This window comes from Epinephelus lanceolatus, chromosome 15, assembly GCF_041903045.1.
Source record: "Epinephelus lanceolatus isolate andai-2023 chromosome 15, ASM4190304v1, whole genome shotgun sequence".
NCBI classification, from domain to species: Eukaryota; Metazoa; Chordata; class Actinopteri; order Perciformes; family Serranidae; genus Epinephelus; species Epinephelus lanceolatus.
The window spans coordinates 16,800,198-16,818,482 of NC_135748.1; the positions used below are offsets into that span (position 1 = coordinate 16,800,198).

Consider the following 18,285-nt stretch of genomic DNA (forward strand, 5'->3'; position numbering starts at 1 on the left):
GCCATCATGAAGTGTATAATGCAAACCAAAGAAAGCTGTTTCTACTGTTGCAACTCAATCTAATTAATCTTGAAAAAGGAATGTTGAGCCGATCTTGCTGTCTGTGCCAAGTGTTACCTTGCATCATAGAAGTGATGTTGCTCAAAGGTTTAGAACAACCCAAATCCTTCAGCTTTTATAATACTCTGCTATTTTACTGTACGTTGTCCAACGTAGCCTGTTTCTGACTCAAAAGGCCTTTGTCTCACTAATTACAGAGGCAGCTGTACAGGCCTCAACCAGAGACTGGGAGTTACAGCACTGACAAAACCAGTAGGGAAACCTGTGGCTGAGGCAGCTGCCTTTCACAGCATTTCCAGCTGGAATGAAAATGCAGAAACATCCAAAGGACAAGCGCTAAAATTAAAGTATTCATAAAAGTAGCATTTGAAGCAAAGGTTTAATGTTTTTTTTCCATTACCTATGCCAAAAGAACTTCCTTCATCCTGCTGAGCTTTATCTTCCCCTTTGATAGCGACTAAATCTTTTAAGTGATGCCAAGCTTCACTGTAAAGTCTCCATTTATATAAAGCCTTTTTGCTGCCAACATTCACCAGAAAGCATCTCAATACAGTCCCATAAAGACTGGAAACTAAACTGTGTTGATTGTGTAATCGTCATTACAGCATCCATCAGAATGTGTCAGATGTGCAGTACTACCGAAGCAAGTGTTTAGCTTCAAATATTTCAGTTTCCTAGCAGTCCAATCCCACCCATCCCGAGCAACATCACATCATCCTCCAAAAATGCCTGGGTGAAGAGGAATGTTCTGTCGCTGGCTGGCTGTCCAGGCTGGCCAGCTGGCTAACTGGGAGTCATTCTCAGGGAGTCATGAACTTTTGTCCCGCCACTGCTCCCTTGCTGGCTGCACGAGAGGACTTGGGCGACACCAAACAGGAAGTGCTCAACAAGTGGAAGCTATGGATGTTTATCACGCGCCATTCATCAAGCTTAAAAACCAGACAGAGAAGTCAGGACCCTGACCACTGAAACAAAGCTGGCCCAACTTGGAGTTGTGTGTAGCCACTTGGGGGCCATCAATGCGCCGTTGTGGGTAAGATTGGTACCCAACTGGGAGGGTCTTCGCCACCCACTGGCTGGCTCCTTTCATCCTTTCTCACAGTCCTCAAGGAGCCTGGCTTTGAGTTGATACCCTTGTGCCAAGTCGTGACACTAGAACAGTCATATTTTAAAGTATTCAGTAGATTGCAGGAGTTGTAACCGCAATAGCGTCTCTAAGAGACTGAGAATGAACCTATCAAGATCAGGTTGCCCCAGACTACGGTTGACCTTAACCACGAAAGTTGGTGAATGTGGTCCAAAACCACTACTATCAAAACCAAATTCAGATCAGCACAGAAAGCAAAGAGAAAGCAAATCTAGTCTGTGGATGCTGGCCAAGTCATGTGGTTGAGTCTTTAGCAGGAAGAGGCATGAGCCGTACGAAATCTATACAATACACAGCTATTATAACAGGCTGCAGACTGCATGACCCCATCACACAATGAGACTGATTCAAAACTAAAGGGTTCAGGAAAGATATGAAGTGTCAACCTTGAAGCCATGACACATTATATACATTTAGAGTGAGCGCCTGCGAACATCTGGACATTTTACAGCTGTCCAACTGCACGCAGGGTGCATCTGTTCGAGCATACAGGATTGTATCGACGGTTTGTAAAGTCCTCTGCGAGCTAACAAGCACCTTCAATACAAAGGCTCATTGAAACTTGGACATGAATTAGTGTAGTTTGTCATGGTGTTGCTGTCTAGTACACCAAAAGAAACACATATTTTACTTTGGTAAGTCAGTGAAGGAACAGGCCCTGAAGAGAAACACTAAACAAAAAACTTAAAAGTTGCTAACAACAGCAGGAGTGCAACAAAGTAAAGCACTCACTTCAACTTTCTGTCCTAGAGCTATGGTCACAAGCTTTGAGAACACAGTGAAAGAATGAGACGGCAGATACAAGAAGCCTAACTGAGGATTTTGTGTAGAATGGCTGGGCCCACTGTTTGCAATGAACATTTTGAATGTCATACATTAAACTGATAATTGATCAGCTCTGATAGAAATTCTTGGGTTAAAATTGGTTGTAGTTCATAGTAGGAAAAGGATGCATGTGAAAATGGGATACAAAGGATCCTCCTACCTATGCTGAGTGGTTGACAATTCTAAGAAGTATTTATACAATGGAAAAAAGTACATATTTGCTCAGATTACAAAGGGATTTTTTTTATAATGGAGGTAAAAAGGGAACACTGGTATTGATGATTGAAGGGTTCTATACTTGATATGGACTGTGGTGATACTCTGAAGTAGTCTACTATGAATTTTATTTTCTACTTTTTGATTAATAATAATACGTATATTTTCCTATATTGGACTGAATGTATGTCTATGTAAGATGAACTTAAATAAACCCAGTTTATTTTATTTTGATATATTTATGTTACTTGGTCATTTTCAGTGATATTACTATTATCTCCATGCTGTATTATTCATATAAAACCTATCAATAATGTCACCCCTTGCAGAGAGAGAGTTTTAAAAAAAGAAAGATATGAATGAAGCTGGATTTATTCTACTGTGTTAAGGGGTTATGGCGTACCTACGACATCTACATTTGTAGGCTCCAAGGTTACGCCATAGCAGATCTTAAAAAAATCTAACTAAACATCAGAACTACGGCATCAAGAGAGATACCACACTGGGACCACAAGGACTGTATGTGGTCAGCTTGGTCTTCTCTTCTTTTCTGATGCTGGTGTAGATTGTTGAGCATGAAGACAACAACAGGAAGTTGAAGAAAGACACTGACTCATCGATTGCATGGCACTGGTCTCCTTTTCAGTAATGAGAGAATTTTAAGTAACATTACGAGTTACCTTGATGTAGCTTCACTTCTATGTTAGTATGAGCTTAGCAAAGTGTCTCTCTGTATCACAAAGTAAATCAAAGAGTGTAAACACAGTTACTGTGGAGACCAGTTAGAGACGATGACCGACAACCTACGGAGCCTTCACGCTTTATAAGGGTGTCTACAGATATAATCAAGTTAAATCTAAGACTTTAAGTACTTTTTACTCCCACCATTTATGAAATTTAACACCTTTAAGACCTTATATTAAGAAGATTAATGATTCATTTAAGACATTTTAAGACTTTTTAGAGACTTGTAGACACCCTGTTTACACAAAATACAACATGATTTCATTTTTGGCTCACGCACCCTCGCTCAAGGGACACTAGCAAAGAGGAACGTCACTGAGGCATTTTTGAAAACAACAAAGATGGCTGCAGCTGTTGGGAATTTTCTGTTGAAGTACTATTTTCAAATTCTGATCACAGTCTGTTCAAGGACATACTGATGCTACGCCATCACAGCTCATCTCTGCACGCTGTAGTCCATTTACAGTGGTCTGTCACTCTGCACTACATCACATATTTTGGTTGCTCTGATTGGTTGTAGGTCTATCCAATTGCGTCCAGAGGCATTTTAGTCCACGGCCGTTAGTAGCACCTCTTTGAAATCAAAAATGAAATGAGAGGTTCCAACTTGCATTTGCGATTTGGTCTGGTCTGGTGCATCACTGAGCTGTAAATCAAAACTCACACTGTAGCCATCTACAGTTGGACTCCTATTAACCCCTTGAGTCACCAATAAATCCAGCTTTACTGTTCCAATAGGTCAATGAGGAGTTAAGTTAGCTTGGCTGCCAACTAGGAAAAACCCAGACAAGAAACAGGACACAGTGGAGGAACTACATCTTCCAACATGCCTGAATTTGCACACTGGGATGCCATAAAAAGAGCTACTGAGAAAAGTGCATCTGGCTTGCTGTTCTTGCCCTGCTGGCACAGTGACCCAGACCCAGATAATCAGCAGAAAGATGGACAAATTTCTCAGCCACAAGGATGAAGGCTACCAAGATATGGTTAACATCATGGTTTACATACGACTAAATCCCACTCTGAAAGTTCACAACAGCTGACACAGCAGAAAACCTGACACTGAATGGACAGATTTAAGTCTGGATAAGCATCTCTGTTTGTTGCATGGCTGAGTGGTGAGTCACTTTGCGAAGCAGGCCAGCTCTCAGCGGAGGAAACAGCGGCACGAAGGGGGGAATATACTTCCATCCAGACTCTATCTCCATGCAGATATTACCACATGAAATCTAAAGCTTCTTCCTGTCTCGTCTCTGCTGACAGACACCTGAGGTTCTGCTGACTGAAGACATCCTGGGACAACTGTCAACGGCTAAGCCAGGGTCAGAGATCCTCAGCTGGAAAAGTTGGCCAGGATGAGCAGACTTTGTAAAAGGCTCACCATTGTCATGCATATTTTAGAACAAGAAGTGAGGCAGGGATGGACCGGAGAGCGCAAGAAGGCCTACAGTCATATTTTCCATTGATATCAAAGCCATGTGGCTGGATTTCATGAAATAGTTGAGGCAGTACACTGCATTTGGCAGTGTTTAATATTAGAAATGTGGATGAACGGGCTGGATATGTTCTGCGGTGATGATGTACAGTATATTATGATGAAAAGGATGTACAGTATGTTCAGATGTTAACTGTATATATGGCCTTTTCGAAGTTCCCATGACTGCTGGCTGTAAATTAGATAGTTTCCTGCCATATTTTATTAAAGTGCATGGCATCTTTAAATGAATACATGTGATATGAAGCGATACACGGAGATAAAACTCCACATAGGCATTAGGTGATCCTGATCTCATCTTGGCAGATTATCAGCACCCACTCACCGCAAATGCACTGCACTGATTTTCTTTTACGGGTTGTCTTCAAAGCATCGAATTTCCCACCCTTTTCCTGTTACAGATTCTTGCAACTATGCCAATATGTTACAGGATCCATGTAAATATGCGCAGTGATGAGATTTTCTGCTCTGCGGACCAGAACTGTTCATAACTAGCTAGTGAGAATCAGCAGACCTCGTAAAGAACAACAACATTACCCTGCTCCTCTGGAATGTCAGCTTGGACAACATGGAACCAAAGGACACACAGGCTCAATACAGATAGCTCCTTCACTATCTTCCACTTGTTGTTTGACGCAAGGCTGTTCCTCATTCTTTCCCCCCCCCCACCTTATTTCCATTATCATCATCTCAAACACAAATATAGCTCAGACCGACCTAAATGCTCAGATCCCGATGGCTGATGAAAGTGCTTCGCTTAATCACCCTCTTTTTATTCAGTCGGTGATAATTACAGACACAAAGGGAGTAATCATCATTATAGGCTATACAAGAGGTTAGAAAAACAGCAACGTGTGGATGCACACAGGAGCCATTTCATTATTCCAACAGGCTTTGCACACCATTAATCCCACACAACTGTGAAGCACAGGCTCAGAGAAGACAATAACTCAGTAAGAGGTTTAGAGCACCTACTGTGTATATGCTTAGAAATACTGTACCAATAATGATAGATTTGATCAACTTTCAATTTTAATTTGCAATACTCATAATACCATTTAGTGCTGGTTTAAAGGAATACTTCACCCAAAAAATGACCATATGTTTATCAATTAGTCTTGCTGTGTTACCTTGAATTTTGTTAAGAAAACTTTGTTTTTCTCACATGCTTCCATGAAAAAATGGCGAACGCATTGATTTATTGATTGATTGGGGACCATGTATAACAACAGCAACACTATATCAAAGCATTTGTATACAAAGTCTCAGTCCAGGTCTCATTAATGCAGGCGTATGCTCAGCACTTCCTAAACACATGCATTTTTGTTAAAACCTTTTTTAAAACTGATCTGAAAGTGAAACTTAGCGACGCTCTCTTCAAAGCCAGACACCAATACTAAGGGCCAATTCATAGTTTCCAGGTCCACTGTGGTGCGTGTGACATAAATGTAGTCATCTATCCATGTCTGCAAGGGTCCAAACGGACCCCTGTGTGGCCCATTTTTTGTGACTGCGCAGAGTATGCATAGCAAGCGCCAAATGCGCATGCTCCAATCATAGGCTCCAATCTCTTGTTCCAAACTCCAAAACACTGCAGTCAAGCCAGCCACAGTCCCTCACCACAGTGAAGTTAGATTTAAGTTGGATAATCGACAGTCATTCACTCCAAACCCAGAAGCTTCTCTTCAGCTTCACTCTTACCTGTTGTCAGCAGGATGGGGATGGTAAGCTCATCTCCCAGCCCTCCCATTTAGTGCTGAGGGCTGACGCAGACCCTCAATTGTACAATGAACAGCAGCGCTTGCGTGCCGGCTGTCTGTGAACGTACAACTTGTAAAGTATGTCCGAGCCTTGAGACTTTTTAGTAAAAATGCATGTGTTCGGGAAGTACTGAGCATACGACTGGATAAATAAGACTTGGATTGTACTGCACAAGTCATGTGAGAGTTTGTAAAAAGATGTTTTGATATAGTTTTGCTGTTGTGAAACATGGTCCCCAATCAATCAATAACTCAATATGGTAACTGTTTTCAATGGAGGCCTTTGAGCAAAACAGTTTTTTTCACTACTTCAAAGTAACAGCATGACTAATTGATTTAATTTTTTGGGTGAAGTATTCCTTTAATGTTCCAGTTTATGTGAAAAACGTTTTTGTGAATGTATTTGGTGTTTGCAGTAGTGCAATGACACATTTTCCTGATAGACAAAACAATAGAAAGGCACAACATCTGTGGTGTTGCAGCTTTACAGTGCTTATTTTATTATATGAGGCCACTTCAAATTAGAAACAAATATTAAAATGTTTTGACATCATCCTTACTTTGCTCATTACTAACAGGCAGACGCGCACACACACACACACACACACACACACACAGGCAGACACAGACCTTGACCAGGACTGGCCCGACCACTTCCAGCCCAAATGAACAAGAACAGGCTAAATTAAAGCTGGCGCCGTTGATTTGCACTTTGGATATTCTCGCACAACCAAATACCAGATGGCAACTGATGAAGCCTATACTTGTATTTAAAGCTACTTCTTATGCCGAGGCTACACTCCAGTGTCATTACAACACATTACCAGTGTCATGGAAAATAAAGCAGGTCCAACATCACACAGGCAGAGCAAAACCACTGAGTGGCTCTGTATATGTGTGTGCATTTGCACCATGTAAGTCCAGTAACATTATACCGCAATGTAAATAAGTGGTGCTGCTACACTGTGTCCTGTAACTGGAGGATCATCAGTGGTGCTGTTGTGTGCATGCTTCTGCGGTGTTTGACTCATTTTAGGGCACGAGGCCCAGATGTCTGCTTTGGAAAACAAAACCTAAACAGATGAATATGGTAGAAGATGGCAAAACACATGTTGGCGCATCGTGCTCGTCCTCCACTGCCTTTGGTATTACTGCTCAAGTTTGACAGCGAGCTAATTGAAGTAGATCTGCATGTGTTTGTGGAAAGCCTTTCACTTCAGATGACATTAGAGAAAAACTGTGTGATGATAGATGCCCTTTATGAGTAAAACCAGAGGGTGAATCATATGACAGTGCACTTCAGTGCTTACCTTCTGGTCCACTATGGAGCACACCAGGTCCTTGACAGCGGACAGCGATAGGTCACTGGCCTCCAGGTTCACCGTCTCTCTTGTGAGTCCTATCTGCAGCAGGAAGGACACCCCATGAAAAGAGCTGCGGGAGTTAGTGGGGCTGGGGACGCTGTGACTGCCGTTGGACAGCCGCGTGTAGAGAGGCCCGGGCGGGCTCGGCGACAGGGAGGACGATGAGGACGGGTGGTGTGGATAGAGAGAGTGGAGGAAGGCTCGAGGTAAGGACGGGGGAGAGGAGGCAGACATTGGGTTTCTTCCAATGGCGACGTGGAACGCTGAATGGTGGAGGTTTTAGTGAAGGCTGGCAGAAGGAAGCACAGTGGACTCCTGGTAGGGGGAATCTTTGGTCCTCATCAGTGATGGTGAGTCAGCACTGTGTTTTTTTTTTTTTTTTTTTTTTTTATCAGAGTGACATTGTTTTTCATAAATTAAGAGAGCAACAGGCGATCCACCCACCACACAGCACAGCACACAATCTAGCCGGGGCAGGTGATGGAGAAAAAGTCTGTGAACAATCCGCAGACTTCTGCAGTAAAATCACTGCAGCAAGCTTCATATCCTGGAGTGGCGCTCCTTCTCCTTACTGAAGTCAGTAATCCACTCTGACCACAGGAAGCCTGTCACCACAAACATACACACACACAGACAAACACACATAGTGCTATTTTTATGATGAAAAGCATTTACCTATCTGAATACAGCAGAGACAGTAGTGCACATGAGACGCTCTTATTTGGTTGTGCAAAGTATGAATGAAACAAGTACTTATCTTCGCTTTGTGTACAATTTTAAGTTGAATTTACGTGGACAAACATGTTTCTGCTTTCTCAATTAACGCATTTAAGAAATTGAGTTCACCAAACTTATTTTATTTGAGTCAGCCAGGCTCATTATTTTTTTTTTAATTGAAACAACTTAATTTTTATTTGTCTACTAGAATTGTATCTAACATTTTAAACTTAATTTCTCCTACATTATCTCCTATCGATCATTTTGATTATGTCTTGTGTTGTTTTGCTGTTGCTTTGCATTGTTATGGTTGTAATTGCTTCCCAGTGTTAGCTTTATGCTAACTTATAGCCTTTTATTAAATGGGCTGTGCTAAAGGACCCCCAGCTTGAGCTTTTCTGTCTATAAATTCATTACTTTTTACTTTACTATCGACATTTGTTGACTTTTTAGTAAACTTAACAAAGCTATTACCACACCAGGCCTTTGTGCTCGTGCGCAAGACAATAAAATAACAGCCTAAAAGACACGTAAAAGTTGATAAAGCGTATCATTTCTGTGTTTACAAGAATTCAAACTCCACAAACATCTGGAGCCAAGGCTTCCTAACATCTGCACCCCTCCCACTTTCGATTGGCTTGCTGGCAGAACACAACCCGAGTCGAGAATGCCAGCAAAACAAGTTATACAAGAGCTGGATTTACACATTTACAGGGCTTTACTGTAGCTCAACTATGTCTTCACTTCACCTCAGTTTACAACCAAACGTCGCCACGAGTGATATGAAGCGATACTTTACCTTCACAGTCAGCGAAGGGTGCTTTTCTTTCCATTGTGACTTTGCTGAAGAAACTTTGTAACTCCATCAACTGAGAAAAGCGGAGTGTGAAGTTTCAAAAGTCTGCACCTCACACACACACACACACACACAAAGCGCTGCCCCGTCGCTTACACGTACCAAATACCGACACAAGTTTTACATCCAGGCGCGCGGACACTGACCGAGCCGTCCATTTATTTTCTCTTATCTTTTATTCCAGATTGTAAATTCATGCGCATCTTATTATCCTTCCAGCTGTGTCTACTCCCCCTGCTTGACGAGGAAAAAGAGCAGCGGCCGTCGCTGGGGCTTGGAGTCTTTTTATTATCTCCGCATAACTGACTTTCCATGTGTGGGGAGGAAACTTGAACTACAGTGCCTGTGAAGCAATGGCGCCTCCGATGGAGCACAGGCCAATGCGCATGTGCTTCTCTTTTCCGTTATTTCAACTTGTCCATGCCAAGAAAAAAACGTTCTTCTACACGACCCGGATCGGTTTGTAGTATGCTGGTTTCCAATGTGGGGTCCAGGAGTCCTCAGGGGCCCATGAAGGGGTTCATACATGCCCCCAGCAATGTGGAGGAGTGGAGTGATTTCACTTTGCTTTATTAAACAACAAAGAAGTCTCTAGTGTTGTCTCCCGACTTATCTTAGCAGAGATTTAAAGATAAAATAGAGGTATGTTGTGTGGCGTTTTGTCTGCTTACCATGAAGAGTGTAGGTTAAATTTCTTAGATATGAGGAAGCTATGAGTTCAATTAACAGAACTTCTAAAAATTGAAAGAAAAAACAGGAAGGGAGACTTGGATTTTGCAAGGATGCTTACGTGTTATCTAACTGCCAGCTCATGGAGATGAACCGATCAACACAGTAGATTACACAACACATTTTAGGAACTGGTGCACAGTTACACTTTGTTTGTAAGACTCTGCTGTTCAGTAATGCCATTTTACCTAAAAGCAACACGTTCAGTGCACACAGAGAAGAAAACAAATCAACACAGATGACAAATATAATGAATGCAGAGTTTATTTACACATTTAAAATGGATCAATACTGTGGAAATGTGGGGTCTATTCTCTTTGCCCACGCCATGAGGCCTCCGCTGATGTCTTTCACGGCGATGCTGTCCACCTCTGACCAGCTCATCTTCTCCATAACCTGCACCGCCTTCTGAGAGTCGTTACCCAGCTTACAGATCACATACACTGGAGAAAATCAGTAAAGAGAAAACATCAGTGTGGTGACACCAGTGGATCTTAAAGGTATACTATGCAGGATTTTCCTCACACACACATGTATTTCCTCTCAATCATAACTTATGACCCACTAAGAGTGTGTGACGGTGTATTTTCCTGCAGAGACTGTGCCCTCTGCCTGTCTTCTTATTTTCTGTGTATGTGGGCGTGCACCCCCACACTGCTTAGGGGAAGTCGGAGCATTACAAAAAGGTAGCGAGCAGGTGCGAGATCCTGAGCAGCAGGCATCCAGGAGACACAGAGCAACAATAACGCATTGTAGCAAGTCAAACGAGAGTGAATCTGGGGTTGGCTTTTACTTTCATTTCCACTTGCAAGTGTTTTGACAAACAGTAACGGACAACCCTGCGTAGTATACCTTTAATTTGCATCAGATTCAAAGCATTAATTGACTTACACTCAACGTGAGTTAAGTTGATTTTGCAAACCAAGGTTGTATTAAGGCTAAATTTAGCTCATTGATAAAGAAAGCTCAACACAGTCAATATCCAGAGCATCACCAAAATACACATTCTGAATATTCATTTCTCTAAAGCAGGCCAGCTGCTCAGGTTGACCGTACTTGTTTTGGAAAAGGGGTCACCTAGCAACCCCATTACAACCTGTTACTAGCCATCCAAAATAAGCTCGCGGCCCCTGCAGTACCAGACCACACAGTAGACTGTGAATATGCACAAGTGTCTCTACGTGCCTGTTCATTTCAAACAACATGTACGGAGCCTAAACGGTGTTTTGACATGTTACCTGGAGGCCGGCGGTCACCCTCCATCTGCTGCTGCAACTGGCTGATTCTCTCCTGGAGTAATCGGATATGGTCGCTCTTCCTGTCCTCTAAACTTGAAAGGGGAATGTCTTGAGACAATATAAGGAGAACAATCACACAGAAGTGGGAAATAGGAGATTGATTTTGTGCTTTCAGCTCTAAAAGGATACTGAGAGAGAAAGGTAAGTGGCATATATCCACCTCCACAAGAGGGCGCACGTCCAACAAGAGATGGGGCTCCCCGCTGTCTATTATCGATTTATAATCCTGGAATCACATTAAAACAGTCATTAATGCACAAATACTAACAACTTTTTAATTAAAGAGAGGTGTGGCTTTATCTCTGGGGAAAAGACATTGATTCATATCTACAGCTTAAACAGGGAGACCAAAATTAGTCACAGCAAATGTTGAAACTTGTATTTGCGGAGTCATACCAACATTTTAACTGCTTTTCCTTAAATCACAGGAAACAAAACTGCTTTCTAACTGGAGCCCCTTGCACAATCTCGATTACAGCCCAATCAATCATGATCCCAATCTCTGCGCCTAATGACTCAGCGGGTTTTGAAAGCACCAACTCTCCAGAAACAGATGCAATCCACCACCACTGCTGCTGCGCTCACTGCCAAATAGGACATGTTATTCTTTCCCATAGAAAATCCACTGGCACATTTTAAGTCATTTCCCATTTGGGGCTGGGTCAGCGCTGAGATGTAATCAGTTTATGAATGCACATGAAAACTGAGAAAATTGTGAGTAATCATACAATAAACAGCGCTAAATACAGGGAGTCACGCAACGGCCAACTGTTCTGGACTGTGTTTCCCCTACCTGTACTGTGATCCGCTGATCTCTGGAAAGGAGGTTGAGTTTGCGGCACTGAAACACATGGAAAATGAGGCAGAGAGAGATTTTTCCTATGATTAGAGAATAATGACATGTACTGTGTCTTATTAAACGGCAAAATCCAGTTGATGTAAGAAACACCTCCTGCAAAAATGTGCACAACTCCATAACAAGAGCTACCCTGTCAGTTCCCTCTCCTACGACCAACCTTATCAGTGGCAGCAGACCCACAGAAAGCCTCATAGTCCACCAGCTGTGTTACACTGGGGTTCTCTCCACACACCGCACAGCCGGCCTGCTTGGGCCGCAACTTGATGGACCTGAATCTGGCATCTTGAGCGTCAAACATCACCAGCTGCTGTCCGCAGGAAGCTGGCGCGCCGGGTCAAGGAAAAGACTACTTTGTGAAAAACATCATCACGTTGCTCGATTCACAAAATCAGCTGGCATGTCTCCCCTTTTGTGTACGAGCACCATAACAACATTCAGTTTTCGTAGGAAAACAGTGCAGCACTTCCCTGGCTGACGCATAAGGGCCAGGTGTTAGCATGGGCATCACAATGCAAGAGAGGGAGCAGGATGGGGCAAGTATTTTCTCTGATGTGTGTCTCAATATCAACATGAGAACACTTAACCACAAAGCGTTCTCATAGGAATGGCAAATGCAGAGTCAGCAGTCTGTTTTCGCTATATTTTATCACACAGGCACAAAACACCCTTCAGATCTCTTACAATGCTACAATAAAAGCCCTTTCAGCAGTTGTTTTATCCAGATGACTTGGCAGAAAATTCTGATATCAAACAACAAACTGCCCAAGGAAGGTACTGTATGTAATGTGGGAGCTCAGACGAGAAAACCAAAGGATACAGCCGTGTCCAGAGGCGATCTTGAGGACTTCTAAAGCTTGGAAGCAGCCCATTATCCCTGGAACTTACGGAAAAGTGGAAAGATTTACTAACAACTATCATGTACACAGACTGCACTCTGTACAAAGTTAATGGCTCTGGGGCAAGTGAGGAGACAAGACTCACCGACTCCTAGCACCCCTCCGTCAGAACAATTGGTCACTGTCTCTGGGGGCGGGGGTACTGGGTACAGACATCTGTAGCAGGGGCCTCCACGGTAGTTATACACTGTCAGCTACACAAACACACAGCAAGGAGGCGTTTAAGCTGATAAAGTGACATTACAAATGTAATGTAGAGTCCTCTCTACCTTACCTGCCCCTCCATCCTCAGGGCACTTGCGGACACCAAAGGCTTGCCACTGAGCACGCAGGCGTCATTCACCAGATAACGAGTGGGGACGTTGTCTGAGCAATCAGCGACAATGTCATATATGAGGTCAGCGAAGTCAAGGTGTTTACATTAATGGTTAGTCACATCTCTCATCTGAAGATCTAAAATACTATTCATGCAATAAAAGCAATCACAGGCCTGAATAATACTGAGTGTGTGGCAGCTGCAGGGTAGTTTCATGACAAGGAATTAGCTGGTCTGTGTAACAGATGTAGGTGGAGGGTTTTGCAGCAGGATACTGTTGAATGAGTTGCAAGGCGTTCTCTGATGAAAGCTGCAGGTGGTAGGGAACACACTGCACTGTTGAGTTCAACCTGCAGACATGAAGTCACAGTGAAAAATATCAGCTCATTTCCAAAGAGATTGGTCCTCCATCATAAGAACTTTAAAGGTCCAGTGTGTAGGATTTAGGGGGATATATTGGCAGAAATGGAATATAATAACTATGTCTTTGCTACTTTAGAATGAGCCATTTATACCTACATAGGGGGCGGGACCTCATCCATGTTGCACAGCCATGTTTCTACAGGACGGAACGGACAAAATAAACACTGGCTCTAAATAGGGCCATTCGCATTTTTGCCTTGGCCACCATAGTTAGCAGTCCCTCTGTGACAAGCAGTGTCGCAAAAAACACAGATTTTTTTTTAAGTGAAACTGCTTTATTCAGTGTTTTTACGAGTTTAAATCACAAGTCCATTTGTTCTGGAGAGGAAGAGCCCTCTGTGGATATTTAGACTCCCAGTAAAAAAAAACCTCCTGAACATCTGAGTTTTAAGTTATCAGAGAAAAAAAGGTCAGCACACATTGCAGGTGCTGGGCTATTGGCCCGTCTCTGACAAGGCGAACAGCATCTGAGAAACACTGAATTGTAAAGTGAAACTGCTTTATTCAGTGTTTGAATTGGTTCACTAGGTCCATTTGTTTTGGAGAGAATGAGACCTCTGCCCTGTAAAAGCCTCCTGAACAATAAACACTGACAGAATTTTAAACGGGAGAAGTTTCAGCTGGTTGAAATCTGCAATCCTCACTGCTAGATGCCACTAAATCCACCTAAATTTTACACACTGTTCCTTTGAAACAAACAGATTAGTATTCTTATCAACCCTTTCAAAACGCATATTAGGACCATAACAGTTGTTTGCTTAAAGCAAGAACAAACCACAAACAGCAACATGTGAGATTTGAAAATGGACATGGGACCTTTGTCACATGGCCCCCGTTGCACTTCTCTTTTCCTCCTAATCTTTACTGTCTGTCTCAACTATCAAAAACAGTGCAAAAATAAATTAAAGTTATCTTGATGACATAAATTACCACCTTGGACTTTTATATTTTAAGTTGCATGCAGTATGGATGTGTAAGCATGTAGTAAATTATCATTAATATTCAATTAAATCAAGAGAGTGTATGTGTGACACAGCACCTAAACACTGTTCAAGTTGTTTCTAGTCAGAGAAATGGCGCCCTCATGTGGTCGTGGCTGCACAATGTGTGTACTAACCACAGTTGGGCCACTGTGAGGGAGAAAGGCACCAAAAACAGCTGTCGCTAAAATAACATGTTTACACAATATTTGCAGACTGAGGAGAAATACACAACCAAATATAACCTGTGGCGAGACTGAAGAGCGCCAGCATGCATTACATTGCAACCAAATGCTCACAAAACACATAGAAACACAGCAGTTATCATGGTTAGAGAGCATTTACTAATAATATCAAAACACTAACGTCTCTGTTTCAGGTCTGTTTGTGCAGATTTGGCACACATGTGCGGGGATACATTTCTCAGTCAGCACCTTTTAACTGCATTGGCAGTGGACAGCGCCTTGGCCTGGTCCTGGTTCTCCTCCCCATGAAGCACCTGTCTGTGCAGGTTACTGAGCTCCACCGTGTCGTAGTCCAGCAGCCCAAGGCGCCCTGGAACAAGTCAGTCAGAGAGGCTTGAGAATAAATGGATAATGGTGGCGGACCATGAAGATTAAACTCTGTAACGGGGATCCAAATGTAACAAAGTGTGATTTTGGTAGACTTGACTGACACTTTTATGTCTGTAGTTCTTGTTATTTCTGCTTTTTCTCAAATTCTGTATCTGCTTTCGTTCAGTTTTGCCGTGAATATAGTCTTGTGTTCTCAGTGTACCTGATTTTAATCATTAAACAGCTCTGAAATGGGGAGTGTGATATATATCTTCTTGGAAACTGACATGAATAATTACGGCTGCAAACCTCCCCATCCACAGGTACATTTATTTAGTTTACCAGCCACTGGGAGGTGAGCCAGATTTCTAATTTTAGACCATGCCTAAAGGAAAAGACGAATCGTTGACAGCTAAATTGTTACTAACACCCATACAGCACATTTCTTTCAAGGTTAATGACTTAATTTGTTTGGCACAAGTTCATGCTGAGCATTAATCAAACAGATTACCCACCAATGCCTGCCGCTGCAAGATACTGTGCTACGGGGCAGCCCAGTCCTCCACAGCCCACAATCAGCACCGAGGTCTGTGATAACTTTAGCTGACCTGCGGACAATCAAGATGCACTCTGTTGTGTTCAGTCATGCCATGAATCTCACTTGACAGATTGCTTACTGTACCGTACATCAGAGCAACACTGTCTGTAGCCATCCATACCTTGCACACCCAGCTCTGGCAGAAGGAGCTGTCGGCTGTAGCGCATGATGTCCTCATTGCTGAGGGCTGCTTTGGCTTTCAGGGGGGTTAGGGGTGTCACTTTTTCATACAGCTCCTGCACTGAGGTATGGCTCTGATATGACACAGGGGAGGAATTATAACAAGTTTAAACAGGAGCTCTGAGCCATGTGGCAGCACAGCCCTCAACAGCCTGCCTCTATAATATAATGAGCTACATTTATATCTCTCTTTACAGCCCATATGTCTCACATAAGGAGCTATTTGGGAAAAGCTCCTCATCGGGAGGGATTAAAGTGGCTTATAGTGTGCTTATTTATATTCTATTCAGCATTTAAGATTTAGTGAGTTAAGTGTGCTCTCTTTTGAAATACTATTTTGGACCTTTTAAAACTTTCCATCTCCATTTTGGGATAAGAAGGCATTTGTGTGTTTTTGCAGGTGCACCACTGATTTACAGTATTTGTTAATTCAAAAGCACGTGAATTTATGAACACAGCACTGCCTTGTAGGATTACATACATGCTGCAATGCTGTACTTGTAATGCAGTGTTGATATAGACTCAGAAGTCAGTCTTTAGACACTTTGCTTAACTAAATCAGAAGGCGGAGATCTCTGATTGTCTGGTGGCGAGACTAGTGTTGATATGATATTCACATGGATATTGTGTGATCACTCCTTCTGACTAACAACATGTATTTGAGGACAATATGCCCAATTATGCTCTTTCTCAATACTTACTATACTTTTTTAGCAGATATGTACCCAGCAGCACCTGCAAAAGTGGATGTGGGTGCCTCCTGATGACTGACATAAGGAGCTACAACAATACCTGCATATATTCTGTGTTTTTCAGGTGTCATGTTATATAGCTCTGCTCCATGTATTATTACAGGGAATATGTGTGACTGTGCTTTAATGTTAAATCTTCCCTCAGCTACACATAATCTTCAGGACAATGAGGTAGACCTTAAAAGCTAATTTGCAGTCTAAATGTAATGGTTTGTTACTGCTGCCAAACGTGTAATGGCTATAAGCAATGTTTGCTAACGTTATGTAGCCTGTACTGGGCTTTTATACCGTTATAGCTAGCTTACACCATAAATGCTAAACTGCTAACAAATGAGGCGACAACATTTTGAGAAGACACTTCTATGGGAACAAACGAGAAGTTACCTCTTGTTATAAACTTAGCATTTAGTAAAACTTTCGTACCTTTTCCAGTTGTGCTACTTTGTTCTTCAGAGCAGCTATCTCTTTCTCTTTCGCCTCGAGCTGTGCCTTCAAGCAGCGCACCTCTTCAGCCATGGCTGCTGCTGTTACAGAGAAAGGAAACACGTTCAGTTATCAACGCTACTGTTCTCATTTAGCGAGCTGACTGTGGTAAATGGACATGGATGAATTACATCCACAACCATGCATACACACGGGACACACTTCCGGGTTTGCCATGTGACGATGAAACCACGTGGTAGGTGACGTACAAAACTGTGGTGTTTCACAAAAAAATAATTAAATAAGTAAACAAATATTTGATTTACTACTTTACTAATGATTTACCCTTGGGGGTAAAAATAGAAAAAAAAAAAACTCCATTAAAGCTTTTGTTTACTGCACAGAGATCTAAGCAAAACATGACTTCCTGTATCACTCTAATTTTTACTATTTAGTTATACTGGGAAATTATATTTTAAAAGATCAAAGTCTTGATTATTAAAACCTCGTTATGGGTCAAGCTCCCAGTAATTTAATTTATTCTTTAACAGCTTCCATAATGGATGTCAGACGTAAGATCTGACAGAGCTGGAGAGTTGACGTATTATGGAGTTGGAAAAAAAGTTATATATTTATTAATTTCACAGCAGTCGCAGTGAATAGTCATTTTTATTTTTTTAAGATATTAACATTTATTTTTTTTCTATTTTTGTATTTACTGATTTGTTTATTTATCTATTTTGAGGTTTGAGAGTTCTCTTAATGATAATCAAAATACTAATTTTTAAACCATAATTCCTGTTGAATTTAGAAGGGCTATATAGAAATATTATCTTAGCAATATTATTTTATAAATTTATCAAGAAGTAGGAGGCTTAACAGTACCTGCGCAGTATTGTCGTTTTTTTTTTGGAAACCAAGGGAAATATAATATTATGTTTTCTTTGATGAAAACCAGGAAGTGAGACAGGAGTCCTCAGTATAACCCCTTTATGCCTGATTAAATTATGTTTTCAGAAGTCTAAAGGAGCTGACAAAAATCTAGGACACATCTTTAAAGGGCAAACGTTTTCATAAAAATATATATTTTAAA

General features: G+C 41.9%; 2 protein-coding genes across 4 annotated transcripts in view; both read right to left on the reverse strand.

Moving 5' to 3' along the window:
* Nucleotides 1–9,429, reverse strand: part of prkd3 (protein kinase D3) — a 46,243-nt gene extending 36,814 nt beyond the window's left edge. For 2 of the 3 annotated variants that reach the window (XM_033643394.2, XM_033643392.2), the window contains exons 1-2: nucleotides 9,128–9,422; nucleotides 7,558–8,216 (exon numbers count right to left, since the gene is read on the reverse strand). In XM_033643394.2, the coding sequence (XP_033499285.1) occupies nucleotides 7,558–7,845 (288 nt within the window). In that variant the 5' untranslated portion in view covers nucleotides 7,846–8,216; nucleotides 9,128–9,422. Of the gene's footprint in view, nucleotides 1–7,557; nucleotides 8,217–9,127 lie in introns of all 3 variants that reach the window. The other variant, XM_033643393.2, reaches the window with a different exon arrangement.
* Nucleotides 9,430–10,161: 732 nt separating this feature from the next.
* On the reverse strand, nucleotides 10,162–17,438 carry mocs3 (molybdenum cofactor synthesis 3). The gene is made up of 13 exons (XM_033642197.2): nucleotides 17,193–17,438; nucleotides 15,959–16,091; nucleotides 15,755–15,847; nucleotides 15,120–15,240; nucleotides 13,558–13,632; nucleotides 13,241–13,358; nucleotides 13,052–13,160; nucleotides 12,888–12,950; nucleotides 12,228–12,391; nucleotides 12,005–12,052; nucleotides 11,341–11,437; nucleotides 11,152–11,259; nucleotides 10,162–10,356 (listed from the first exon to the last, which is right to left on the reverse strand). The coding sequence occupies exons 1-13, from the start codon at nucleotides 17,283–17,285 to the stop codon at nucleotides 10,199–10,201; spliced, it is 1,380 nt and encodes a 459-aa protein (XP_033498088.1). The 5' UTR covers nucleotides 17,286–17,438; the 3' UTR covers nucleotides 10,162–10,198.
* Nucleotides 17,439–18,285: the final 847 nt, after the last annotated feature.

Bases quoted from the DNA above. Each gene is read 5' to 3' on its own strand.
- mocs3 (XM_033642197.2), bottom strand. From the start codon at position 17,285: ATGGCTGAAGAGGTGCGCTGCTTGAAGGCACAGCTCGAGGCGAAAGAG. The intron at 16,092-17,192 runs GTACGAAAGTTT...GTGTCATATCAG, and splicing joins AAGTAGCACAACTGGAAAAG to AGCCATACCTCAGTGCAGGA. The intron at 11,260-11,340 runs GTATCCTTTTAG...TATTGTCTCAAG, and splicing joins CCACTTACCTTTCTCTCTCA to ACATTCCCCTTTCAAGTTTA.